This window comes from Schistocerca gregaria, chromosome 8, assembly GCF_023897955.1.
Source record: "Schistocerca gregaria isolate iqSchGreg1 chromosome 8, iqSchGreg1.2, whole genome shotgun sequence".
NCBI lineage: Eukaryota > Metazoa > Arthropoda > Insecta > Orthoptera > Acrididae > Schistocerca > Schistocerca gregaria.
This window is the reverse complement of record NC_064927.1, coordinates 423,726,171-423,750,248: the sequence shown is the minus strand read 5'-3', so window position 1 is coordinate 423,750,248 and position 24,078 is coordinate 423,726,171. Positions and strand designations below refer to the sequence as shown.

Below are 24,078 nucleotides of genomic sequence, written 5' to 3'. Positions count from 1 at the left end.
CTACAAGCTTCCGTCACATGCTGCCTTTCACTGGTCTTTGGTCGAAACTTTCAGCAAATGAAGCTAGTTGCCAATGGTGCTTAGGTTTTGATACATGCCTCCAACAGAGAGAGAGAGAGAGAGAGAGAGAGAGAGAGAAAAGCGAGAGGTAGTGAAGTTATGTTCCTGGAAGCGGAGTAATGCACTCTGCTCAAAACTCACAGATAGGAACACGAAATTTATTTCATTAATTTGTTGACCCCATTATTAAAACTTCTCATTTGCGCTTCAGTGACGAACGAGGAAAGGAAACACGAAAACGCAGCAACTTATTTTCTGGGAAAAGCGACTCTGTATGTACTGTACCTGTTCACAAGTAATGTTTCAAGTAAACGTTAAGTTTTTGCCAAATAATGCAACAATTGTGTGTTTTTATGAACTTGAAGGTGACATTTATCTGTGTGTTAGAAGCTGTTGTTTCTTCGGAGACCTTAGCTTCTCTAATCCGTAAATTTGTGGAGCTTAAAAATTCGATTGTACACAAATAAACTCGATGGGTGATAAAACAGATACATCTCCGTATTTTAAAATAGTTTTTTCGGTATTAGCCTCTCGGGCTAGTATTTTTCTCTTTTAATAGTTCCTATTAAACATCGGCGTTTTTCCTAACGTCCCTCAGGCTTACTGAAGGTGAAGATGATGTAGATGTAGAAGAAGTACGTCATAGTTTGTCACTACGAAATGGTCAACAATGCTAAAGATGGGAAGAATGGTAGCATCCGCTACGCTGTAAGAGACTAGATGAACGATCCGCGATAGGATTGCAACTGCGTTCAAAAATAGCGACTCTGCTGTGGGCACACGTCTCTCAGGGAAGGCATAATGAAGAGATGAGACCAGTCTGGCCGTCATCGTGAGGTGTGGTGAAAGCGATTTTCACCCTTATATGAGGTCCGCCGCGGCTTTGTCTCCTTACCTGCAGTTTCAAAATTCTGGACAGACTTCTCTGTACAGACATTTCCATATGATTTCAGTGCACCATACGTATCATAAATTATAAAATCGGGTTTAGCGCATATCTGAACAATTGTGGAGCCAGAGTTCCTTAGAGTAATAAGTCGGGGTAATACTTAATAAAATGGAAAGGCAGCCAATCTATGATATCCGAGGGATTCATGGTGTCACTAACTCATACTATATTTCCTGGTAACCGTGACATGCTGAAAGTTTTATTTTTCTCCAAAATGTCTCAATGACTTACATACTCACTTTCCTAGTATTATCGACATATTGTGCAGAAAAATGAACCTTACGAGAATTCAACATGCAATTGTACTGGCTATTACTCCAGTTATATTCGGCATGCCATTTACATAACTGTACAAATGGATAAACCGAACGGCTTTTGCTGAAGCGGAATAAGTGCTGTGATTTGCGTTCGTGTCCCCGTTATATCCGTCTTACATGACTATTTCTTGGCATGTAGTCCACCTCCATAAATGGTTTCTCTACATTTCCTCTCCACCCTTCAGTTACTTTCTCTCTCTCTCGACCACACGTCACACACTTATAAGTAAATGGGTGTGCGGTGCTTGAAAGACCGACATATTTTGTAATTGCTTTATACATCAGAATTGCGAATTTACGTGCAATAGTAGTATATAATTGGTTTGGTGTACATCAAAGTCACGGAAAGTGGGTACTACAATTTTTATCCACCGAAAAAAAAAATCATCCTGAATTTGACGGCCTCTTTTGTAGTCGGCCGGTGTGGCCGTGCAGTTCTAGGCGACCGGCCGTGCAGTTCTAGGCGCTTCAGTCTGGAACCGCGCGACCGCTACGGTCGCAGGTTCGAATCCTGCCTCGGGCATGGATGTGTGTGATGTCCTTAGGTTAGTTAGGTTTAAGTAGTTCTAAGTTCTAGGCGACTGGTGACCTCAGAAGTTAGGTCGCATAGTCCTCAGAGCGATTTTTTGTCTCTTTTGTACCCTGTTTAGCCACGCGTTTAAGCTGATTCGTTAACTGTGTAAAAGTTCGCTATCAGTTTATTGCCATAGACTTTTTTGTTCCATTTACAGAAGTACCGTTTGACTGCAACATTTTTATAAAGCATAGCGAAAGAACCTCAGGGAAGGATCCTGAAACTCACATCAAGCTGCCCAATTGGACATTTCAGACTGAGTTTTCACAATCGCCCTCCTTTTCATCTCTGTCAACTCAAGACATTACTGTATTCCTTGTTTTATTTAAGTGCATTAAATGGAGTGAAACGGATCGTGTGATATTTCCTATGTTGAGGTGTACTGGGCATACATAGCGTTGACAGTTTATGTTTCTGGGGTTCAGTTTAAAACAGATACTTTTTAAGTTTCAAGCTGGAGGGCAAACTATGTACAGGTCTGTTACGGCATCAAGCGATGAGCGACAGAGGAACCGCAGCAACAGTGCCTTGACCAGTACATACGCTGCAAATGCCCTACTTGTGTGTGTTGGGTAGTTCTCGCTGGTATTGCGGCATTTGAGAACCACCTTAGGGCATCCGAGCCACAGTACGTTCTTTTCTTATTGCAGGTACGAAGAGATTGTTAACGCTGGTCATTCTAGAGGTCCATGGGTAAGTCGGGCAAAAGCCGCAGCACAATAAAATCTCGAAATATTGCGTACTTGAAACTGCCACGTACTCTGATAAATTTATTGTAAACGACTTTTGGAAGCGTACAATTTAACGTTATCAAATTCTGGAGCACACGATCTCAGTAATGGGTAAACCTTTGCACTTTGTATGGTAAGATGCGATTTAGTGAGCTGACGACCTACTGCGATAACGACTTTATGGCCTGAAGATGAACACGCCGTTTAGTTTAAACCGTTTGCCTTCTATAAAGGAAATATAGTAGTCTAGACATTACAATAAAGACATTCGAAAGTATTTTTGTCAAGTAAAAAACACGGATCAGTTGTCTGTCTAGTATCAGAACAACGACTTACGCACTGCGTCTGTGACGTACCACTTGTCGACGATAGAAATCTACCAGTGTATGGGACTAGTAATCGCTGTAATACGTAGTGTAAGCTCGAAATTACACGAAAATCCCTAACTACGCACAGGATAGGTCGGACGTATTGTTGGTTACTAGCCGATCAGCTACTATAATTAGAACAAAATGTTTCGACACATTCGTTTCATAACAACAACCCGCTCTTGAAGCAAACCAAGTATAAATAAAAGAAAACGGCTTTCCCTCTTTCTGGTCGACATGTGTGTCTGCCTAAAATTTCACGTCACTAGGCAGCTAGCTGCCACACTGAGGACAGAGTACGGACTGAGAGCAAACCAAAGAAAGACGAAATTATCGGCGAACACGAGAAATGATGTTAGGGAAAGACCTTCTACCAAAACAGGGGATCATACTGCAGACAAGGGACGCATGTGGCCCGCCATTGATGTGATCGCGACACGCACTTCACCGTTCGTCCACGTAGTTTTTTTTTCTCGTCGTTGATTGGATCCCAGATAGGAAAGGACGGCCCTTGTAGATTTTTGTTCTTTTGAGAATACATTGTTATAACTACATTTGTTAAATAAAGTGAATGTTTGCAAAACAACTTATCTGAACTAATTATGTATATGGCGTTTTTTGTGACTGCAACCCTTACGTAGTCACAGTGAGGGATTTCCGGAGCTGGATACCAGGAACTCTTTGCACCCCTGCAGTTGACGATGTGAAAGGAATTCTGTTACCTTGGAAGCAAATCAATGCATGTCGGACGAAGTAAGAAGAATTTAAGAAGACGAGTAATGCAGACAAAGGCAACATTCATCATCCAAAGCTGTCTACTACTATCAAACATCGGACCTAATTTGAGGAACAAAAGTCTGAGAATGTGAGTCTGAAGTATACAACTGTATGGCAGTGAAAGGAGGTCTGCGGAAAATCTGGAAAAGTAGAGGATCGAACTTTTAAGGTGCCGCACTACAGGAGGATGATAAAAGTTAAGCGGACTGATAAGATAAGAAATGAGGTGGTCCTCTGCAGAATTGTGAAGGTATGAAATATATGGAAAATAGTGAATAGAAGAACGCTATCGTGCTAGGGCAACTCTTATGGCATCCGGGAACAACTCCCATGGTACTGAAGGGAGCGACAGGAGACAAATTCCACAGGGGAAGCCGGAGATTAGAACATGAAATCAACTAACTAAGAACATTGGGAGCAGCTGTCACTCTGACAAGGAGAAGGCCTCAGACTCGACCAAGCGATTCGGTTCAAACTTGTCGCTTGTGTACAACGTAAAATGAAAGACTCGGAGATACTTTGACTCCGCTCTCTTTGTTTTGAGAAAACTATCCTTGAAGTTTGTGACGCGCAATCGATTCAGAACTGACGTCATCGACAGATAATTGAAAAACGGAGTGTTTTTCATCACTATTTATGGTGTCCGCAAACGCATATTTTCCTAGTAATCGAGGATAGAAACTTTTCGGACTTCCCCTTACGTGCCTGTAAGATAAGAACCGTTCGACAAAAGAGCCTCTGGACTAGCAACCAAGGCATCTGACTTCGAAGCGGAGAACCTGCGTACGATTCCCAGATGCATTCTGCACCTTTTTCCATTGCATCTTTTTCCGTTTCGAAATGGTAGGCATAGGAGAGTAAATAAGGCAAGTAAAGTAATAAAGATTAATAACGATGTAGCTAAATAAATTTCTTAAACGACTAGGATTAATAAACAATTAAGAATTTAACTCTGGTTACATTCAAATGCCTCTTACATTCACTCTGTTACATGTTCTCAATTTGCTTCGAAAAAATAGATGGACGGTACCAAGAACATCTAACGAATGCAATCTTCAGGCAGTTAGATTATTCCTTCCGAAAATTTGAAGGAAAGTAAACTCGAATTGTACTTAAAAAATTTTATTTTCCGGGAATTAATTTTGATGCACCCCTCGCATAGGTTAATGTTGTCTGAAAAATCAATGCTGAGATGTGATAGTCAACTATGCTGTGAATCGTTTTGTATCCGCTCGGTTTTACTATTCCCGCTTGGTTTCCAGAAGCAGATTACAATTCTGAAGCCTTGAAATAAAGTTTTTAACTTGGCGATGAAAAATGGTTCAAATGGCTCTGAGCACTATGATACTTAACATCTGAGGTCATCAGTCCCCTAGACTTAGAACTACTTAAACCTAACTAACCTAAGAGCATCACACACATCCATACCCGAAGCAGGATTCGAACCTGCGACCGTAGCGGTGGCGCGGTTCCAGACTGAAGCGCCTAGAACCGCTCGGCCACTCCGGCCGGCACTTGGCGATGAAAATAACGTCACATGACTGGAACACAGGTGTGCAGTTGGACGGTATTACGTTTACGTAGCAAGTCTGTTGAACCCCGTCTTCTATAAACAAGCTCTTAGATATGACGGTGTTAGTTTGTCCATCCCACGAATCCGGTATCAAACAAAACTTGTTGTCAGGGACATATATTTTAAAATGTTCGAATGATATGTTATGTAACCAGATTTCTTCTGTTTCCCGGATTGGAGCAAGTAAAGTCAACACTTTTTAACTAGGCGGTTAAACGTTTGTCCGAGGACCAAATTATTCATCAGCTTCTTATAACCACGGGAAAACTTTAGGAAATAATTTTCAAGACGCTGTAATGGACTATCGTGACATGTACGAATGCTTTATTTTATGTAAACGACGGATTGCGACAAGGGTTAGTTTTTCCTCCTTACGTGATAACACAGGCCGAACGTTCTTCTTCGCACCAACCTTACTCGGCATTGTTTCCACCCAGCGAGACTTAAAACTTTATTCCGTTACCAATACAAGTGGTTCGTGAAATTTACTTGCCTATCTAGTTATTATTCCTTACTGGTTTACTTACATTATTAACCCTCCTTTTCCTATAAGTTTCGATACTCAAAAAAAAGAAGAAAAAAAAAGAAAAAAAACTGCAGAATATAACTGGGAATCGAATTCAAGTCTTCTACTTCCCAGCACTTATCACAATCGATACGCCAGCAGCGTTTTCGTTTAATAGCACAGATCCTTATGGATGCGTAACTGGTGGTCAAAAAAGTTTTTTTCCTAGGAAAATATGCGTTTGCAGACCACATATATGTTGATGAAAAAGGCTGAAGTTTCAATTATCTATAGATCCTATCAATCTAAGTCGACTGCGCTCCCTGAAGTTTAGAAGTAGTAGTTTTGTGGGGAAAGGGAGAAGTTGAGTTATTGTGTCTTAGTCTTTTGTTTTAGCGATTTGAGCCGAATCGATTGGCTGTGTCTGAGGCGTTCCCCTTGTGAGGTTAAGAGTCTGGTAGGGGAGGAAGCCATGGTGGACCACATCCAGCCAAGTTGAAAACTTACGCAGAAAAAAGAGGAAAAGAAATAACCTGCCATAAATCAACGAAGCCTGGCAGGTGTGTATGGCTGCAAACATTTTGGCCATTAGCTTCAGTGAGATGTAGTTTACCGAAAGAGGGGAAAATTGAAAACACTGCATTCTTAGAAACGTGAGGATGGAGTTTCTGCTGTAGATGAGTGATGAAACAGCTCGGCCAGAATGGTTTATCACTACCGGTGGTGGGAGGGTCCGGGAAATCCCGATTTTTATAGAAGCACTCGGGCAGGAGTGGTGCTCTCAGCGAGCCAGATAACAGCGTGGCCACACACGTGCTGCACACACAGACAGCGCAAACACACGCCATATCGCGCGCCTGTGAATTGCCTCTACATCTACATCTACATCCATACTCCACAAGCCACCTGACGGTGTGTGGCGGAGGGTACCCTGAGCACCTCTATCGGTTCTGCCTTCTATTCCAGTCTCGTATTGTTCGTGGAAAGAAGGATTGTCGGTATGCTTCTGTGTGGGCTCTGATCTTTACAGGAATGATACTACATGTAGAGTCACAAAAGAACAGAACAGACCAGAGCACCCTCTAAGGGTGTGCAAGCAGTTTCCTGGCCAATGCCAACTCAGAGAATCATCCCTTCCAACAAGTACCTATGGAGTACATTAGCTGGGAACAGGTTGCACTGGTTTACGGAGATGGAGTGCGCTGTGGAATTCAGATATTTTTCATCAATTTGTTAGCTGTACCGACGACGATATTACGTTACGTACCTACTCTTTATGTGATATGTGTCACTTGAGCGCACCTCCATAGAAGAGTGGACAGCATACATGACTGCCATGTGTAGGACAGCGGTTCCGTTCGGGTCGAGTGTGCACAAAATAACTTGGCCCGTACCCGCAGAGGGGGCGTGGTAGGGGAGGGGACAATGGTGCTGGAGGAGGATTCAGTGCGAGCAGCCACAGCGCGGCGTGGGAGGTGCAGTTCAGCAGCTGAAGCCTAAGCAGAACTTGTGCGCTACAGCGAATCTGCAGACGATCATATAAACAGGTTATGCCAGTACAGCCAATAATTCCACAGGTCAGTATTAGAGTACTAAATAAGAAAATCGTCGCTTATAGGACTGAGATCGCCAATCCAGCGGACGAAGCGCTCTGGTCACTAGGCGGCAGCCAGTTGACTCACAGAACACAGGGTTGGACTCGGAAGTACAAGAACGCGTTTCAACACACGGACGGACCATCTGTGTTGCACTGGAAACATCTGCACAACAATGGTAAGGCCGGCGATAGGCGCTGTGTATCCTGTTTGGAAGCAAATATGTTCGCTTGCAGTACTTGCAATTGACAATAGTAATGTCACTTTACTCTCCGACCTCAAGCTTAGATTCAGTATCGATCGCTTTTGTCTTTTTCCAACAGTATTGCCTGTACGTTAACAGCAGTGCGGATAGATTCACCTGGCCAGTGTGCGCCTCGTTTGAATGAAACGGCACAACGCCGCTTGTTTCAGTTGCTCCTGCAGTGACGGCAACCACATCACAGCACTATCGCATCTGAGACTTGTTGCATTCTCTGTGTTTTGTGTTATCCTTTTCCGCTTTCCTAAAAGTATTTTCACAGAAATAAAAATAACTGGGCCAACAAACCGAATAAATCGTAATTACGTTACGACTTTGTAACGAGCCATCGGAAGCCCTGGGTCCCTTACACTAAAATAGTCTGAAAGTGACTTTGAACAGTCTCTGAAGTCGGTAGATTTTGGGTTCCCTCTGATACAGACGAATCGAAAAACTGGTAGAAGCCGACCTCGGCGAAGATCAGCTTGGATTCCGTAGAAATATTGGAATACGTGAGGCAATACTGACCCTACGACTTATCTTAGGAAATAGATTAAGGAAAGGCAAACCTACGTTCCTAGTATTTGTAGGCTTAGAGACAGCTTTTGGCAATGTTGACTGGAATACTCTCTTTCAAATTCTGAAGGTGGCAGGGGTAAAATACAGGGTGCGAAAAGCTATTAACAGTTTGTTCAGAAACCAGATGGCAGTTATAAGAGTCGAGGGGCATGAAAGGGAAGCAGTGGTTGGGAAGGCAGTGAGACAGGGTGGTAGCCTCTCCCCGATGTAATTCAATCTGTATATTGAGCAAGCAATAAAGGAAACAAAAGAAAAATTCGGAGTGGGTATTAAAATCCATGGAGAAGAAATTAAAACTTTGAGGGTCGCCGATGACATTGTAATTCTGCCAGAGACAGCAAAGGACTTGGAAGAGAAGTTGAACGGAACAGACATCTACATCTACATCTACATGACTACTCTGCAATTCACATTTAAGTGCTTGGCAGAGGGTTCATCGAACCACAATCATACTATCTCTCTACTATTCCACTCCCGAACAGCGAGCGGGAAAAACGAACACCTAAACCTTTCTGTTCGAGCTCTGATTTCTCTTATTTTATTTTGATGATCATTCCTACCTATGTAGGTTGGGCTCAACAAAATATTTTCGCATTCGGAAGAGAAAGTTGGTAACTGAAATTTCGTAAAAAGGTCTCGCCGCGACGAAAAACGTCTATGCTGTAATGACTTCCATCCCAACTCGTGTATCATATCTGCCACACTCTCTCCCCTATAACGCGAAAATACAAAACGAGCTGCCCTTCTTTGCACCCTCTCGATGTCCTCTCAAGACAGTGTCTTGAGAGGAGGATATAAGATGAACATCAATAAAATCAAAACAAAGATAATGGAATTTAGTCGAATTAAGTCGGATGATGCTGAGGGAATTAGATTAGGAAATGAGACACTTAAAGTAGTAAAGGAGTTTTGCAATTTGGGGAGCAAAAGAACTGGTGATGGTCAAAGTAGAGAAGGTATCAAATGTAGACTGGCAATGGCAAGGAAAGGGTTTCTGAAGAAGAGAAATTTGTTAACAGCGGGAATAGATTTAAGTGTCAGGAAGTCGTTTGTGAAAGTATTTGTGTGGAGTGTAGCCATGTATGGAAGTGATACATGGACGATAAATAGTTTGGACAAGAATAGAAGAGAAGCTTTCGAAATCGGCTGCTACAGAAGAAGATGCTGAAGATTAGATGGGTAGATCACATAACTAATGAGGAGGTATTGAACAAAATTGGGAAGAAGAGAAGTTTGTGGCACAACTTGACAAAAAGAAGGGACCGGTTGGTAGGACATGTTCTGAGGCATCATGGGATCACAAGTTTAGCATTGAAGGGCAGCGTGGAGGGTAAAAATCGTAGAGGGAGACCAAGAGATGACTACACTAAGCAGATTCAGAAGGATGTAGGTTGTAGTAGGTACTGGGAGATGAAGAAGCTTGCACAGGATAGGGTAGCATGGAGAGCTGCATTAAACCAGTCGCATGGCTGAAGACCACAACAACAATAACAACAACTGATACATGTTATGCAAAATCCCTCGACTAATAAATAAAATGTTTGAGTAGTGTACAGGGTGTAATGGGAATAACTGCAGTTGTGCGACTGGACTCGTGATTTCCAGTCAGGAAGGTGCAGTTCGTAGTAATAGACGGCAAATCATCGAAGAAAAACTGAAGTGATATCAGGTGTTCCCCAGGGAAGCGTCCTGGGACCTCTGCTGTTCCTGATCTACACTCCTGGAAATGGAAAAAAGAACACATTGACACCGGTGTGTCAGACCCACCATACTTGCTCCGGACACTGCGAGAGGGCTGTACAAGCAATGATCACACGCACGGCACAGCGGACACGCCAGGAACCGCGGTGTTGGCCGTCGAATGGCGCGAGCTGCGCTGCATTTGTGCACCGCCGCCGTCAGTGTCAGCCAGTTTGCCGTGGCATACGGAGCTCCATCGCAGTCTTTAACACTGGTAGCATGCCGCGACAGCGTGGACGTGAACCGTATGTGCAGTTGACGGACTTTGAGCGAGGGCGTATAGTGGGCATGCGGGAGGCCGGCTGGACGTACCGCCGAATTGCTCAACACCTGGGGCGTGAGGTCTCCACAGTACATCGATGTTGTCGCCAGTGGTCGGCGGAAGGTGCACGTGCCCGTCGACCTGGGACCGGACCGCAGCGACGCACGGATGCACGCCAAGACCGTAGGATTCTACGCAGTGCCGCCACTTCCCAGCAAATTAGGTACACTGTTGCTCCTGGGGTAGCGGCGAGGACCATTCGCAACCGTCTCCATGAAGCTGGGCTACGGTCCCTCACACCGTTAGGCCGTCTTCCGCTCACGCCCCAACATCGTGCAGCCCGCATCCAGTGGTGTCGCGAAAGGCGTGAATGGAGGGACGAATGGAGACGTTTCGTCTTCAGCGATGAGAGTCGCTTCTGCCTTGGTGCCAACGATGGTCATATGCGTGTTTGGCGCCGTGCAGGTGAGCGCCACAATCAGGACTGCATACGACAGAGGCACACAGGGCCAACACCCGGCATCATGGTGTGGGGAGCGATCTCCTACACTGGCCGTACACCTCTGGTGATCGTCGAGGGGACACTGAATAGTGCACGGTACATCAAAACCGCTATCGAACCCATCGTTCTACCATTCCTAGACCGGCAAGGGAACTTGCTGTTCCAACAGGACAATGCACGTCCGCATGTATCCCGTGCCACCCAACGTGCTCTAGAAGGTGTAAGTCAACTACCCTGGCCAGCGAGATCTCCGGATCTGTCCCCCATTGAGCATGTTTGGGACTGGATGAAGCGTCGTCTCACGCGGTCTGCACGTCCAGCACGAACGCTGGTCCAACTGAGGCGCCAGGTGGAAATGGCATGGCAAGCCGTTCCACAGGACTACATCCAGCATCTCTACGATCGTTTCCATGGGAGAATAGCAGCCTGCATTGCTGCGAAAGGTGGATATACACTGTACTAGTGCCGACATTGTGCATGCTCTGTTGCCTGTGTCTATGTGCCTGTGGTTCTGTCAGTGTGATCATGTGATGTATCTGACCCCAGGAATGTGTCAATAAAGTTTCCCCTTCCTGGGACAATGAATTCACGGTGTTCTTATTTCAATTTCCAGGAGTGTATATCAATGACCTGGGTGACAATCTGAGCAGTTCTCTTAGATTGTTCGCAGATGATGCTGTAATTTACCGTCTAGTAAGGTCATCCGAAGACCAGTATCAGTTGCAATGCGATTTAGAAAAGATTGCTGTATGGTGTGTCAGGTGGCAGTTGACGCTAAATAACGAAAAGTGTAAGAAGATCCACAAGAGTTCCAATAGAAATCCGTTGGAATTCGATTACTCGATAAATAGTACAATTCTCAAGGCAGTCAATTTAACTAAGTACCTTGGTGTTAAAATTACGAACAACTTCAGTTGGAAGGACCACATAGATAATATTGTCGGGAAGGCGAGCCAAAGGTTGCGTTTCATTGGCAGGACACTTAGAAGATGCAACAAGTCCACTAAAGAGACAGCTTACACTACACTCGTTCGTCCTCTGTTAGAATATTGCTGCGCGGTGTGGGATCCTTACCAGGTGGGATTGACGGAGGACATCGAAAGGGTGCAAAAAAGGGCACCTCGTTTTGTATTATCACTTTATAGGGGAGAGAGTGTGGCAGATATGATACACGAGTTGGGATGGAAGTCATTACAGCATAGACGTTTTTCGTCGCGGCGAGACCTTTTTACGAAATTTCAGTCACCAACTTTCTCTTCCGAATGCGAAAATATTTTGTTGAGCCCAAGCTACATAGGTAGGAATGATCATCAAAATAAAATAAGAGTAATCAGAGCTCGAACAGAAAGGTTTAGGTGTTCGTTTTTCCCGCTCGCTGTTCGGGAGTGGAATAGTAGAGAGATAGTATGATTGTGGTTCGATGAACCCTCTGCCAAGCACTTAAATGTGAATTGCAGAGTAGTCATGTAGATGTAGATGTATTTCTACTGGTATCTGACGACAGTGTACTGAACAATATTACAACACTATTTTTCATTTGCAGACTGATAGTTACAGGTTGGCTGCTACCTCTAAGTATATGTGACAAGTGCAAGCTATTAAAGTTTATTTTCTCGTGGGCAGCAGGTCGGGTGTTGAAGTGTGGACGCATGGACGCAAAAGGGTTTGTCTTTACTGACAGGTATAGGGCACTTAGTGAGTCAGTTAGGGCCGTACAGAAAACATCGATTAGTAAATTATGGGACTTTTATGTGAGGAGACTGTCCGACACAGAAAAAAGCAACCAACACACTGATGTGTGTGCATATTAAGGTACCACCTAAAAAAATGTCTGTCCCTATACCTGTTACATCCCGCATATATAATAAACAATCTCTTCAAATTAAAAAAAAGTCTTTATTCTTGAGTCGACAGCCACGAAGAATTAATTACACGAAAAAAATTATTTGCAGATCTGTTTTTATTCAACGACTTTATTTACTTTTTGCCATTATTGTCAATTTTTTAGGCCATTGGGATTTTTCAAATCCACGATCGCTCGCACGAGTGTGAGTCAAGTTTATTGTTTATCACATCACATACTGCGTTTGTAAGTGTAGCTGGATTTATGTACCGTACTACACCTATGCTAAATTTCTCAAAGGTCAGAGAAACATAACCAGATCAAGAGATCCCTACAACATCGTATGAAGATTATAAATCGCGGCGGGAACGCATTAAGAAGATTTACGCTGTCCGGAGGCTTCCACCAGTGACTATTCAGGAGCGACCAGTTGCCTGCAGATATCTGAAAAGATAGCGCAGTTTTAAGTACGCAGTTTCAGACCCAGTAGGGAAATCAGCGGCTATCACACACTTACATTCACTTCTCTTTTGTTTCTGGAGTGAGCTAGATATTGTTAATGTCCCCAAGTATGTCTCTGTACCGGGAGAACCATTTTTCTGTTTGGTATCTAAGCAGTTCCTGTGCAAAAATGTGTAACGAGTTTGGGAGCTAATGTAGTCACAGTAGTGATGGAATGGGCAGCTTTCTATGTTGGTGTTACCTTATCGATTACTCCCAACACGCTAAATTGTGGTTTTTCCCCACAACTTGGTAGGAAGGTAAAAGTGTTTACCTAATGAGATTACAATTTTTGGCAGGCTTACCAGCAAACGATTAGAAATAATATATTCCATAATGACTACTGCCTGTTAACGACTACTTCTGTGCCCGCTATCCAACATGTTTAGGCCATTACGAAGCAAACTGTACCGTCCCAAGTTGTTAAGCTAATGACTCCATCGTCGCTCCAACGCCTTGAGATTATTAGCTCTGTTTTCGTTTCCCATTTTCTCTGCCTGTCTTACAATAGTGACTGCTTAACTATTTATTCTTTGCGAGCAAATCTTTCAACTATAATTTTTTTATTCAAACTTCTCATCGTTGTCTGAACCGCGGGAACGCAGTAGCAAGATAAATTGAGAGTACGAATGAATTTGCCTCAGACTGCGATTAAGTGATCTTCAATTTTATTTTAACAGGATCAATATCTAGGCTTCCAGGCTCATCTTCATATGTACCTAATACATATGCATCAAATCGATGTGCAGTTAGTTTACCTTGTGGCCTTGTCTTGCTGTCGTCAGTTGTCCTGCACTAACGTTCACTGTCGTACCAAGGACCCACAGCATTACTCACGATTCTGCTGCCGGCCATTCGTGGTGTCACTTGGCGAGTAGCGGTGTGGGTCCTTGGTTTGACAGTGCACTGTCCGGCAGCACAAATGACGGTAGCCACACACACAGTCACAGGATAAAAAAACACACATCGATTTGAGGCACGTGCATCGGGTACATCTGAAGAAGCGGGTGGAAGTCTTGATATCGATCATGTTAAAATAAAATTCAAAATCATTTAATCGCATTTTAGACAAATTCATTCTCACTATCAACAAAAAGGTCTTTTTTTTGTAGCCAGCATGTGTATCGCCAGGTCGTCTGGGGCATATGTAGTGGGTATTCTTTGAACTAGAGACTGCATTTGTCCGCAGACGTGTCTGTGAAAGAATACATGTTCGTCGCTCTAGACGTTATCGGTAAGTGTGCAGCACGACGCCTGTTATGGTTTTTGTAGAGAGAAGTTTATGGCACGTAAACCGTTTTACAAATGTGAAGTTTGACAAGTAACGCTTTGCCCTGGTAGATGGAATACTAGTTAATAAAAAGCATTTATTTGGAACATTGCAGTTAAAATAAAGTACGCAGTGCGTTACGGGTCGGTATGAACAGCACACTGCTTTACTGACAAGCACTTGCCTCACTGCGACGTGGAAACAGTCAGAATGTGATGATTTGCGGAAAGCATTAATTTTTTTTCACTTGAAAAGAAGTGCTGCAGAGTCGCATCGAATGCTTGTCGAGGCATATGGTGATCATGCTCTATCAGAAGGAACATGCAAAAGATGGTTTCAACGGTTCAGAAACAATGATTTTGATGTAAGAAATGAAGACCGTGGAAGACCACCAAAAAAGTTCGAAGACGCCGAATTGCTAGCAATATTGGATGAAGATGATACTCTGAGTCAGAAGCAAATGGCAGCAATGCTAAATGTTACACAACAAACAATTTCTGACCGTTTGAAAGCTATGGGAAGGATCCAAAAGTGTGGAAAGTGGGTGCCACATGGATTGAACGAAAGACAGATGGAAAACCGAAAAACAATTTGTCAAATTTTGCTTCAAAGACGTGAAAGAAAATCAATTTTGCATCGAATTGTTACTGGCGATGAAAAATGGATTTATTTTAAGAATCCTAAACAGGAAAAATCGTAGGTTAATCCGGGACAACCATCAACATCGACTGCAAAACCAGATCGATTCGGCAAGAAGACAATGCTCTGTGTTTGGTGGGATCAGAAAGGTGTGGTGTATCGTGAGCTTTTAAAACCCGGCGAAACTGTGAGTACTAATCGCCACAGACAACAAATGATCAATTTGCACTATGCATTGATCAAAAGAAGACCAGAATGGGCCAGAAGACATGGCAAAGTAATTTTTTTACACGACAATGCAGCTGCACACAAAGGAAAACTGGTTCAGGATACAATCAAAACATTTGGCTCGGAGCTGCTACCCCACCCGCCGTATTCACCAGACTTGGCCCCTTCCGACTACCATTTGTTTTCATCAATGGGACACGCATTGGCTGAGGAGCACTTCGATTTCTACGAAGAAGTCGAAAATTGGGTGTCTGATTGGTTTGCTTCAAAAGACGAACATTTCTATTGGCGTGGTGTCCACAAATTGCCAGAAAGGTGGTCAAAGTGTGTAGAAAGCAATGGTCAGTACTTTGAATAAAATGTGTTTACTTTTCAATTCAAATTTAGCGTTTCATTTCCACAAAAAAAACGCTCGTTTCATATCGGTACACCTGGTACTCTATATTTATCACCATTAATTAAAAAAACAAATTTTCTTAGAGAATTAGTTACGTATTTAAATCCTTCTATTTCACTGGCTAACCCTGTATTTTGCATATGGGCACGGGGAACAGTTCGGCAGCTCGGTCTCTGGCATGTTAGGCCGTGTTTGTGTGGAGACGCTACCTTGATCCTCCCGCAGTGGCAGGCCCTGTAGGGCGGCAGCGGCGTGCAGTTCTCCAGCACGACGGGCCGGTCGAGGCTGGAGCCGGGCGCCCTCCAGGCGGGGGGCGGGCAGGGCAGCGGCGCGGCGCCCCCCAGCCGGCTGCTGCCGCTGCTGTCGGGCTGGCTCTGCGCCGGCTGGTGGAGGTGGTACTGCTGCAGCTGCTGCTGCAGGCGCGCCGTCGCGATGTACGCGTGCGACACCGACTTGAGCAGCGGCACCTGCCGCTGCCACGCCGCTTCCTTGCCGCCTACGGGCGTCGGCGTCGCGGGCCTGCGGGCGGACAGGTTACAAAATACCACGATGTTTCACTAACAATGCTCAAGTCTGGAAAATGTTACCGTCGACATTCGATGTTGCCAAATAAATCAGGCTTGTTGTAGCTACAGCCAAATTGTCGTCATTTAAACGAGTGTTTTTCTTAAGTTGTCTCTTAACCACACCAGTGTAACATCTGCGACGTATCAAATTTGGTCATGATGGTGACGAGAGGGAAGGGGAGGGGGGAGGGTGAGGAGTAATCTCAACGAACTACGGCGAGGATATTCGCTGATGTTGTAGCTGATACCTTTCATTGTTCATTCAGTTCATGCTTTCGTAGTGTGAAGTAGTTTCTACCAATATTGTTTGAAAATTTTGTTTGATTGCTGGAAACGATACTTCGAATTATTCATTGGACAAATATATTATACTAGAACTGACATGTGATTACATTTTCGCGCAATTTGGGTGCATAGACCCTGAGAAATCAGTACCCAGAACAACCATCTCTGGCCGTAATAACGGACTTGATACGCGTGGGCATTGAGTCGGACAGAGCTTGGATGGCGTGTACAGGTACAGCTGCCCATGCAGCTTCAACACTACCACAGTTGATCAAGAGTAGTGACTGGCATATTGTGACGAGCCAGTTGCTCGGCCACCATTGACCAGACGTTTTCAGTTGGTGAGAGATCTGGAGAATGTGCTGGCTAGGGCGGCAGTTGAACATATTCTGTATCCAGAAAGGCCCGCAATATGCGGTCGTGCGTTATCCTGCTGAAATGTAGGGTTTCGCAGAGATCGAATGAAGGGTAGAGCCACGGGTGGTAACATATCTGAAATGTAACGTCCACGGTTCAAAGTGCCGTCAATGCGAACAAGAGGTGACCGAGACGTGTAACCAATGGCACCCCATACCATCACGCCGGGTGATACGCCAGTATGACGATGACGAATACACGCTTCCAATGTGCATTCACCGCGATATCGCCAAACACGGTGCGACCATCATGATGCTGTAAACAGAACCTGAATTCATATGAAAAAATTACGTTTTGTCATTCGCGCACCCAGGTTCGTCGTTGAGTACACTATCGCAGGCGCTCCTGCCTGTGATGCAGCTGTCAAAGGTAACCGCAGTTATGGTCTCCGAGCTGATAGTCCATACTGCTGGAGACGTCGTCGAACTGTTCGTGCAAATGGTTGCTGTCTTGCAAACGTCCCCATCTGCTGACTCAGGCGTCGAGACGTGGCTGCACGATCCGTTCCAGCCATGCGGGTAAGATGCCTATCATCTCGACTGCTAGTGATACGAGGCCTTTGGGATCCAGCACGGCGTTCCGTATTACCATTCTGAGCCCACCGAGTCCATATTGTGTTAACAGTCATTGGATCTCGACCAACGCGAGCAGCAATGTCGCGATACGATAAACCGCAATCGCGATCGGATACAATCCGACCTACATCAAAGTCGGAAACGTGATGGTACGCATTTCTCCTCCTTACACGAGGCATCACAACAACGTTTTATCAGGCAACGCCGGTCAACTGCTGTTTGTGTATGAGAAATCGGTTTGAAACATTCCTCATGTCAGCACGTTTTAGGTGTCGCCACCGACGCCACCCTTGTGTGAATGGTCTGAAAAGCTAATCACTAGCATATCACGTCATTTTCTACCTGTCGTTAAGATTTCGCGTCTGTAGCACGTTATCTTCGTGGTGTAGCAATTTTAATGGCCAGTAGTGTATATGTACGATTACATTTTCTCTATGTCAGTAGAAATAGAGGGTGCGACAGAGTTCGTAGCGAAATCTGACTTGTGTAGTACAATGACGTACTGCAGGAATGCGCGTCAGCTCGTGCCACAGTCGTTCAGTAATGAGCTGCCATTTCGAGTGTAACAGTGATACGGAGCGGTGGAGTGCACAGCATCATGCCTTTGCTGTTGAAAGGTGTGTCTAGAAAAACGGCTCTGTTATTGCTACTCGGCAACTTTTGAACTTGGAACGTCATGGGGAAGTTCCAGGTGGATGGACCATTGTGAGGTGGATACGTGCATTTCGATCAACAGGTTTTGTTTACAGTGGCAAACCGGAAAGAAGTGAAAGAACTTTGCGGACACCAGAAGCCGTGCAATATGTTCGTGCTGCACTGTTGCGTAGCCCAAAAAGATCTGCTTGTCGTCATGCGCAAACTGTGCATATGTCCAATCGCTCATTGAGGGGAATATTGCACGAAGACCTCCATTTTCACCCACATAAGCTGCAGATTGTTCAGGAAATGAGGCCTAGCGATTGGGTTTCACAGGAAACATTCTGCTTAAACATGCGTGATCTCCTTCGCCAAAATTCACAAGTGTTACACCCCATTCCGATGTCAGATGAAGCTCATTTCGAGTTATGTGGTTCAGTGAATAAATAGAGTATGCGTCATTGGAGAGATGTCAATCCGCATGAACTGCACATCAAGCCCTTGCTCAGTTCTCGTGTCACGGTGCGGTCTGGAGGATGACAGCGGTGAGGCTGTAACTGTCCCCAGCGAACGTTGACTAAAGGTGCTGCAAGACTTCGTTCTTCCCCATTAGGTATGGTCGATGAGGATGTGGAACAATTATGGTTTCAACAAATGATGGAGCGACCTCGCACACAGCCAGAATTTGCATGGATTTCTTGCGACAGACATTTCCCGGTGGAGTAATTTCCCGTTTTGGTGATATTTCCTGGCCGCCTCACTCACCTGATCTTTCATGAGTAGACTTTTTCCTTTGGGGCTACCTGAAGCAAGAAGTGTTCCGAACACGTTGAACCACCATTCCTTAGTTGAAGCATCGCATCAGAACTGTCATCGGCAATGTCCTAGGAAATACGTTACGCCGTGTTATGGAAAGCTTCCAACGCCGCCTAGATGAATGTGTTGTGCAGAGGGGTCGTCATTTGACAGGAGTCATATTCAAAAAGTAATCCACGCAATGAACAATGACTTACACTTTAGTAAATGGCATACTTTTAAGTATTAATTGACATAAGAGGTAACAAATAAATTACAGTTACTGCCTGATGGTGTGTTTTTAATATCCTAATATGAACGCTGCCGCAACCTGTGGTTATATAAAGGGTACCAATAAACCCACAGTTAAAGTTTTTCAGATGTTTGTGTTCCGTCTGTTTTACTCTGTTTTTTATCGGCTCCCGATGCCAATACGTAATCCGTAACCATTGAGAGCAGAGCACCGAATGAAATACTACAACGAGAACATGAAAGTCCAGGCACAATGCACAGTCGAAATCCAATAAGCAGAATGGCTTGATAGTAGTTAGAGTTACACCCTACGACAATTACATAATGGTAGTGTTGGCTCAACAGAAAATGCAAAACTGTAAACTTTGACGGCCGATGGGTGATAGTAAACAGGGGAAATGTCGATATCAGGGCATAAAATCTGGGTGAATTTCATTCTGTGTACTCATTTGGGCAGTAACTATACCTCGCTGACAGGCACGTGAACAGTATATGCATTTGAAAGATGATGTGTAGCTGAGCTCAAAGAAGTTTAAAAATGGTTCTGAGCACTATGGGACTCAACTTCTGAGGTCATCAGTCCCCTAGAACTTAGAACTACTTAAACCTAACTAATCTAAGGACATCACACACATCCATCCCCGAGGCAAGATTCGAACCTGCGACAGTAGCGGTCTTGCGACTGTAGCGCCTAGAGCCGCACGGCCACTCTGGCCGACTAGCTCAAAGAAGTCAGTTGAAGTATTGAGCGAATAGCTCAAGATCTGAATAGGAGCAATGCCACTCTTCAGCGACGCCGGCACGAATGGATGAACCATGACTGAATACAGCATCAAGAAGGAAGCAGGGGACCAGAGAGATGACAGAATGTGAGGACCGAGCAGTCGTCAGAGAGGCACTCAGAACCCCAAATTCATGATTGTCAACGGTCCGACGTGCAACTGGTAGTTCAGTGACTTCAAAATTGCCCACAGAATAGGGGAAGCCTGTTTGCAATGGTGTCCACTCATTGAGTGAAGTAGAATTGTCTTCGGTGATGAGCCCTGCTTCGAACTGACCTCCGATGACCAGAAAAGACGTTTCTGGAGACGCCATAAACAACGGTGAGATAACAGTCTGACTGTGCCATACGACGCAATAATCGGGAGTTGTGGTCTGGGATGCCATTTCTTTTCAGAACACCGCCCATTTGATTGCCATCCGGGGCATCTGTATAGCATAGTGGTACCTCGACGATATTCTGCACCCCATTCTGTTGCCCTCATGGCAAGCCATCCTGGGCTTACATTCCAGCAAGATAATGCCCGACCACACATGACTCGAGTATCTATTGCTTGTCATGTTTCTTGCCAAACCGCACCTTGGTAAGCAATGTCGACGGATCTTTTCCCAATTGGGGATGTTTGGAGCATTATGGGCAGAGCCCTCCAACCACCTCGGGATTTTGACGATCTAAGGCGCAAATTGATCAGAATTTGGCACAATGTCCCTCAGAAGGACATTCAACTACTCTTTCAACACCAAGCCGAAAAATTGCTTGTGTAAGAACCAGAGATGTATCAACCCGTTATTGACTTGCTCAATTTGTGAAGCTCTTTCTTTTGGATACATTATCCAATTCTTCTGATACTTTTAATCATTTGTTTGTCTGTACATATACGAGGGTAATTCCAAAAGTAAGGTCTCCTGTTTTTTTTATAAGTACAGAACTCTGTTTGTGTGGCAGTTGGTCACACTCTTATGGAGACTGCTTCACGCGCTGTGTGTAAACTTGCGCACGCCCCGCTGAGAGGCTCAGTCTTGGCTTGGCAGCCGTTGAAAATGGAGCTTCCGTTGAATGTTACAGCCAAGTACGAATTGCGCACAGTTATTCGGTTTCTGAATGCAAAGGGCACTGCGCCGATTGAAATCCATCGCCATTTGACGGAAGTGTATGGTGAGTCGTGCAAGGATGTCAAAAATGTTCGTAAGTGGTGTAGAGAGTTTGCAGCTGGTCGGACCAAAATTCACTACGAACAAAGGAGCGGGCGACCGTCAATTTCTGAGGAGACAGTGTTCAAGGTTGAGCAAAGCATGGCGGAACACCCTGGATGATCTCTGCGCGTTGGTTCCCGACGTTTTCCGAAGCACCGCTCACAGAATTTTAACGGAAACATTGAAATACCGGAAGGTGTGCGCAAGATGGGTGCCACGCATGTTGACTGGAGACCACATGGGGCAACGAGTTGATGCTTCCCGCCCATTTCTTCAGCGTCTTGCAGCCGAACAGGACAACTTTCTGGAGTCAATTGTCACGGGTACCACTTTAAACCTGAGACTATATCTTTCTGAAAAGCATGGCGGCGAGTTGGTATGACATGGACATATAAAAACTGCCACAGCGTCTACAAAAGTGCATCGACAGAAATGGCGATTATGTGGAAAAATAGCTAAATGTCCAAGCTGTAAACTGATGTAAACCATTGTAAAAATAAACAGGTCTACATACTTACAATAAAATAGGAGACCTTACTTTTGGGATTACCCTCGTAGATCAGTTCTAACGATTTCCGTCCCATTTGGATAATTCCTTCTTGGTGCGCATTTTTTTTTTCTTTGAACGTACATCTAGTCAGTAGCCTAGGGTACTACCAATGGATATGACCGTTTCAGATTTGAGTCGCGTTACATCCATAGTTATAAGCAGAAAGAACATAGAAAATTATAACTTTAATCCTTGTTAATTTGTCATTGCCAGCTAATAGCTAGGTAAATAAATAAATGAATAGAGAAATAAAAATTTCTTTATATCTGAAACATCACATTGATTAGTAAAATCGAGTTTCAGGATTCTTGAGAGGCAAAATATACAGTCGTGCCTAAGCAAACAAAAAAGGGTGGCCACAATTTCAGGATACACTCCCAATTCATAGAAGAAGAAAATGGACCGGTGTCCGGCAACGCTTTAATTCCCTGTCAGAAAACTTTTTCTACAACTCTTTTTAGAACAACATTAATCGTGGAAAATCACAGAAACACAATATACCAGCATATCACACGAAACCTTTTATTACAGGAAATATTCAAAATGTCATCCATTGACACTGATATAGAATCGTTCAGTAGTCACATTGAATCCTAAATGTTATGATGTATCCTCGGAGTATTGCATAGGTTTCTGCTGTCTTCCAAAATAGTGGCACGAAACCCCTTATCTTGTTGCACTGGAGTTCAGTACACGAGAGACATCAAATACCCCTACAAAGAAAAGTGTAATAGGTTTATGTCTGGAAGAGAGGCAGCTGGTCAGCTGTCTATCTCGTGTAGAATTTTTTAGAAGCCGACAGGCGTTATTACTAAAATACAGATGAGTTTCATGAAGTACCTCTTTCGCCATACCAGTAAAAACTCATCTGTTTCAAAGTTTCTCCCGTGAGTGGCGTATTCTGAAGAGTTGTACAATAAGAGTTCTGACGTGGAAATAAAGCACTTCAGTATCCATGTCCCACTAACATATACACTCCTGGAAATGGAAAAAAGAACACATTGACACCGGTGTGTCAGACCCACCATACTTGCTCCGGACACTGCGAGAGGGCTGTACAAGCAATGATCACACGCACGGCACAGCGGACACACCAGGAACCGCGGTGTTGGCCGTCGAATGGCGCTAGCTGCGCAGCATTTGTGCACCGCCGCCGTCAGTGTCAGCCAGTTTGCCGTGGCATACGGAGCTCCATCGCAGTCTTTAACACTGGTAGCATGCCGCGACAGCGTGGACGTGACCCGTATGTGCAGTTGACGGACTTTGAGCGAGGGCGTATAGTGGGCATGCGGGAGGCCGGGTAGACGTACCGCCGAATTGCTCAACACGTGGGGCGTGAGGTCTCCACAGTACATCGATGTTGTCGCCAGTGGTCGGCGGAAGGTGCACGTGCCCGTCGACCTGGGACCGGACCGCAGCGACGCACGGATGCACGCCAAGACCGTAGGATCCTACGCAGTGCCGTAGGGGACCGCACCGCCACTTCCCAGCAAATTAGGGACACTGTTGCTCCTGGGGTATCGGCGAGGACCATTCGCAACCGTCTCCATAAAGCTGGGCTACGGTCCCTCACACCGTTAGGCCGTCTTCCACTCACGCTCCAACATCGTGCAGCCCGCCTCCAGTGGTGTCGCGACAGGCGTGAATGGAGGGACGAATGGAGACGTGTCGTCTTCAGCGATGAGAGTCGCTTCTGCCTTGGTGCCAATGATGGTCGTATGCGTGTTTGGCGCCGTGCAGGTGAGCGCCACAATCAGGACTGCATACGACCGAGGCACACAGGTCCAACACCCGGCATCATGGTGTGGGGAGCGATCTCCTACACTGGCCGTACACCTCTGGTGATCGTCGAGGGGACACTGAATAGTGCACGGTACATCCAAACCGTCATCGAACCCATCGTTCTACCATTCCTAGACCGGCAAGGGAACTTGCTGTTCCAACAGGACAATGCACGTCCGCATATATCCAGTGCCACCCAACATGCTCTAGAAGGTGTAAGTCAACTACCCTGGCCAGCAAGATCTCCGGATCTGTCCCCCATTGAGCATGTTTGGGACTGGATGAAGCGTCGTCTCACGCGGTCTGCACGTCCAGCACGAACGCTGGTCCAACTGAGGCGCCAGGTGGAAATGGCATGGCAAGCCGTTCCACAGGACTACATCCAGCATCTCTACGATCGTCTCCATGGGAGAATAGCATCCTGCATTGCTGCGAAAGGTGGATATACACTGTACTAGTACCGACATTGTGCATGCTCTGTTGCCTGTGTCTATGTGCCTGTGGTTCTGTCAGTGTGATCATGTGATGTATCTGACCCCAGGAATGTGTCAATAAAGTTTCCCCTTCCTGGGACAATGAATTCACGGTGTTCTTA

At 45.0% G+C, this 24,078-nt stretch overlaps 1 protein-coding gene across 1 annotated transcript in view; it reads right to left on the bottom strand.

Moving 5' to 3' along the window:
- LOC126284221 (uncharacterized) overlaps positions 1-24,078 on the bottom strand; it is a 103,430-nt gene that overhangs the window by 32,475 nt on the left and 46,877 nt on the right. The window contains exon 4 of the mRNA XM_049982994.1: positions 15,861-16,170. Coding sequence (XP_049838951.1) covers positions 15,861-16,170 — 310 coding nt within the window. The remainder of the gene's footprint in view (positions 1-15,860; positions 16,171-24,078) is intronic.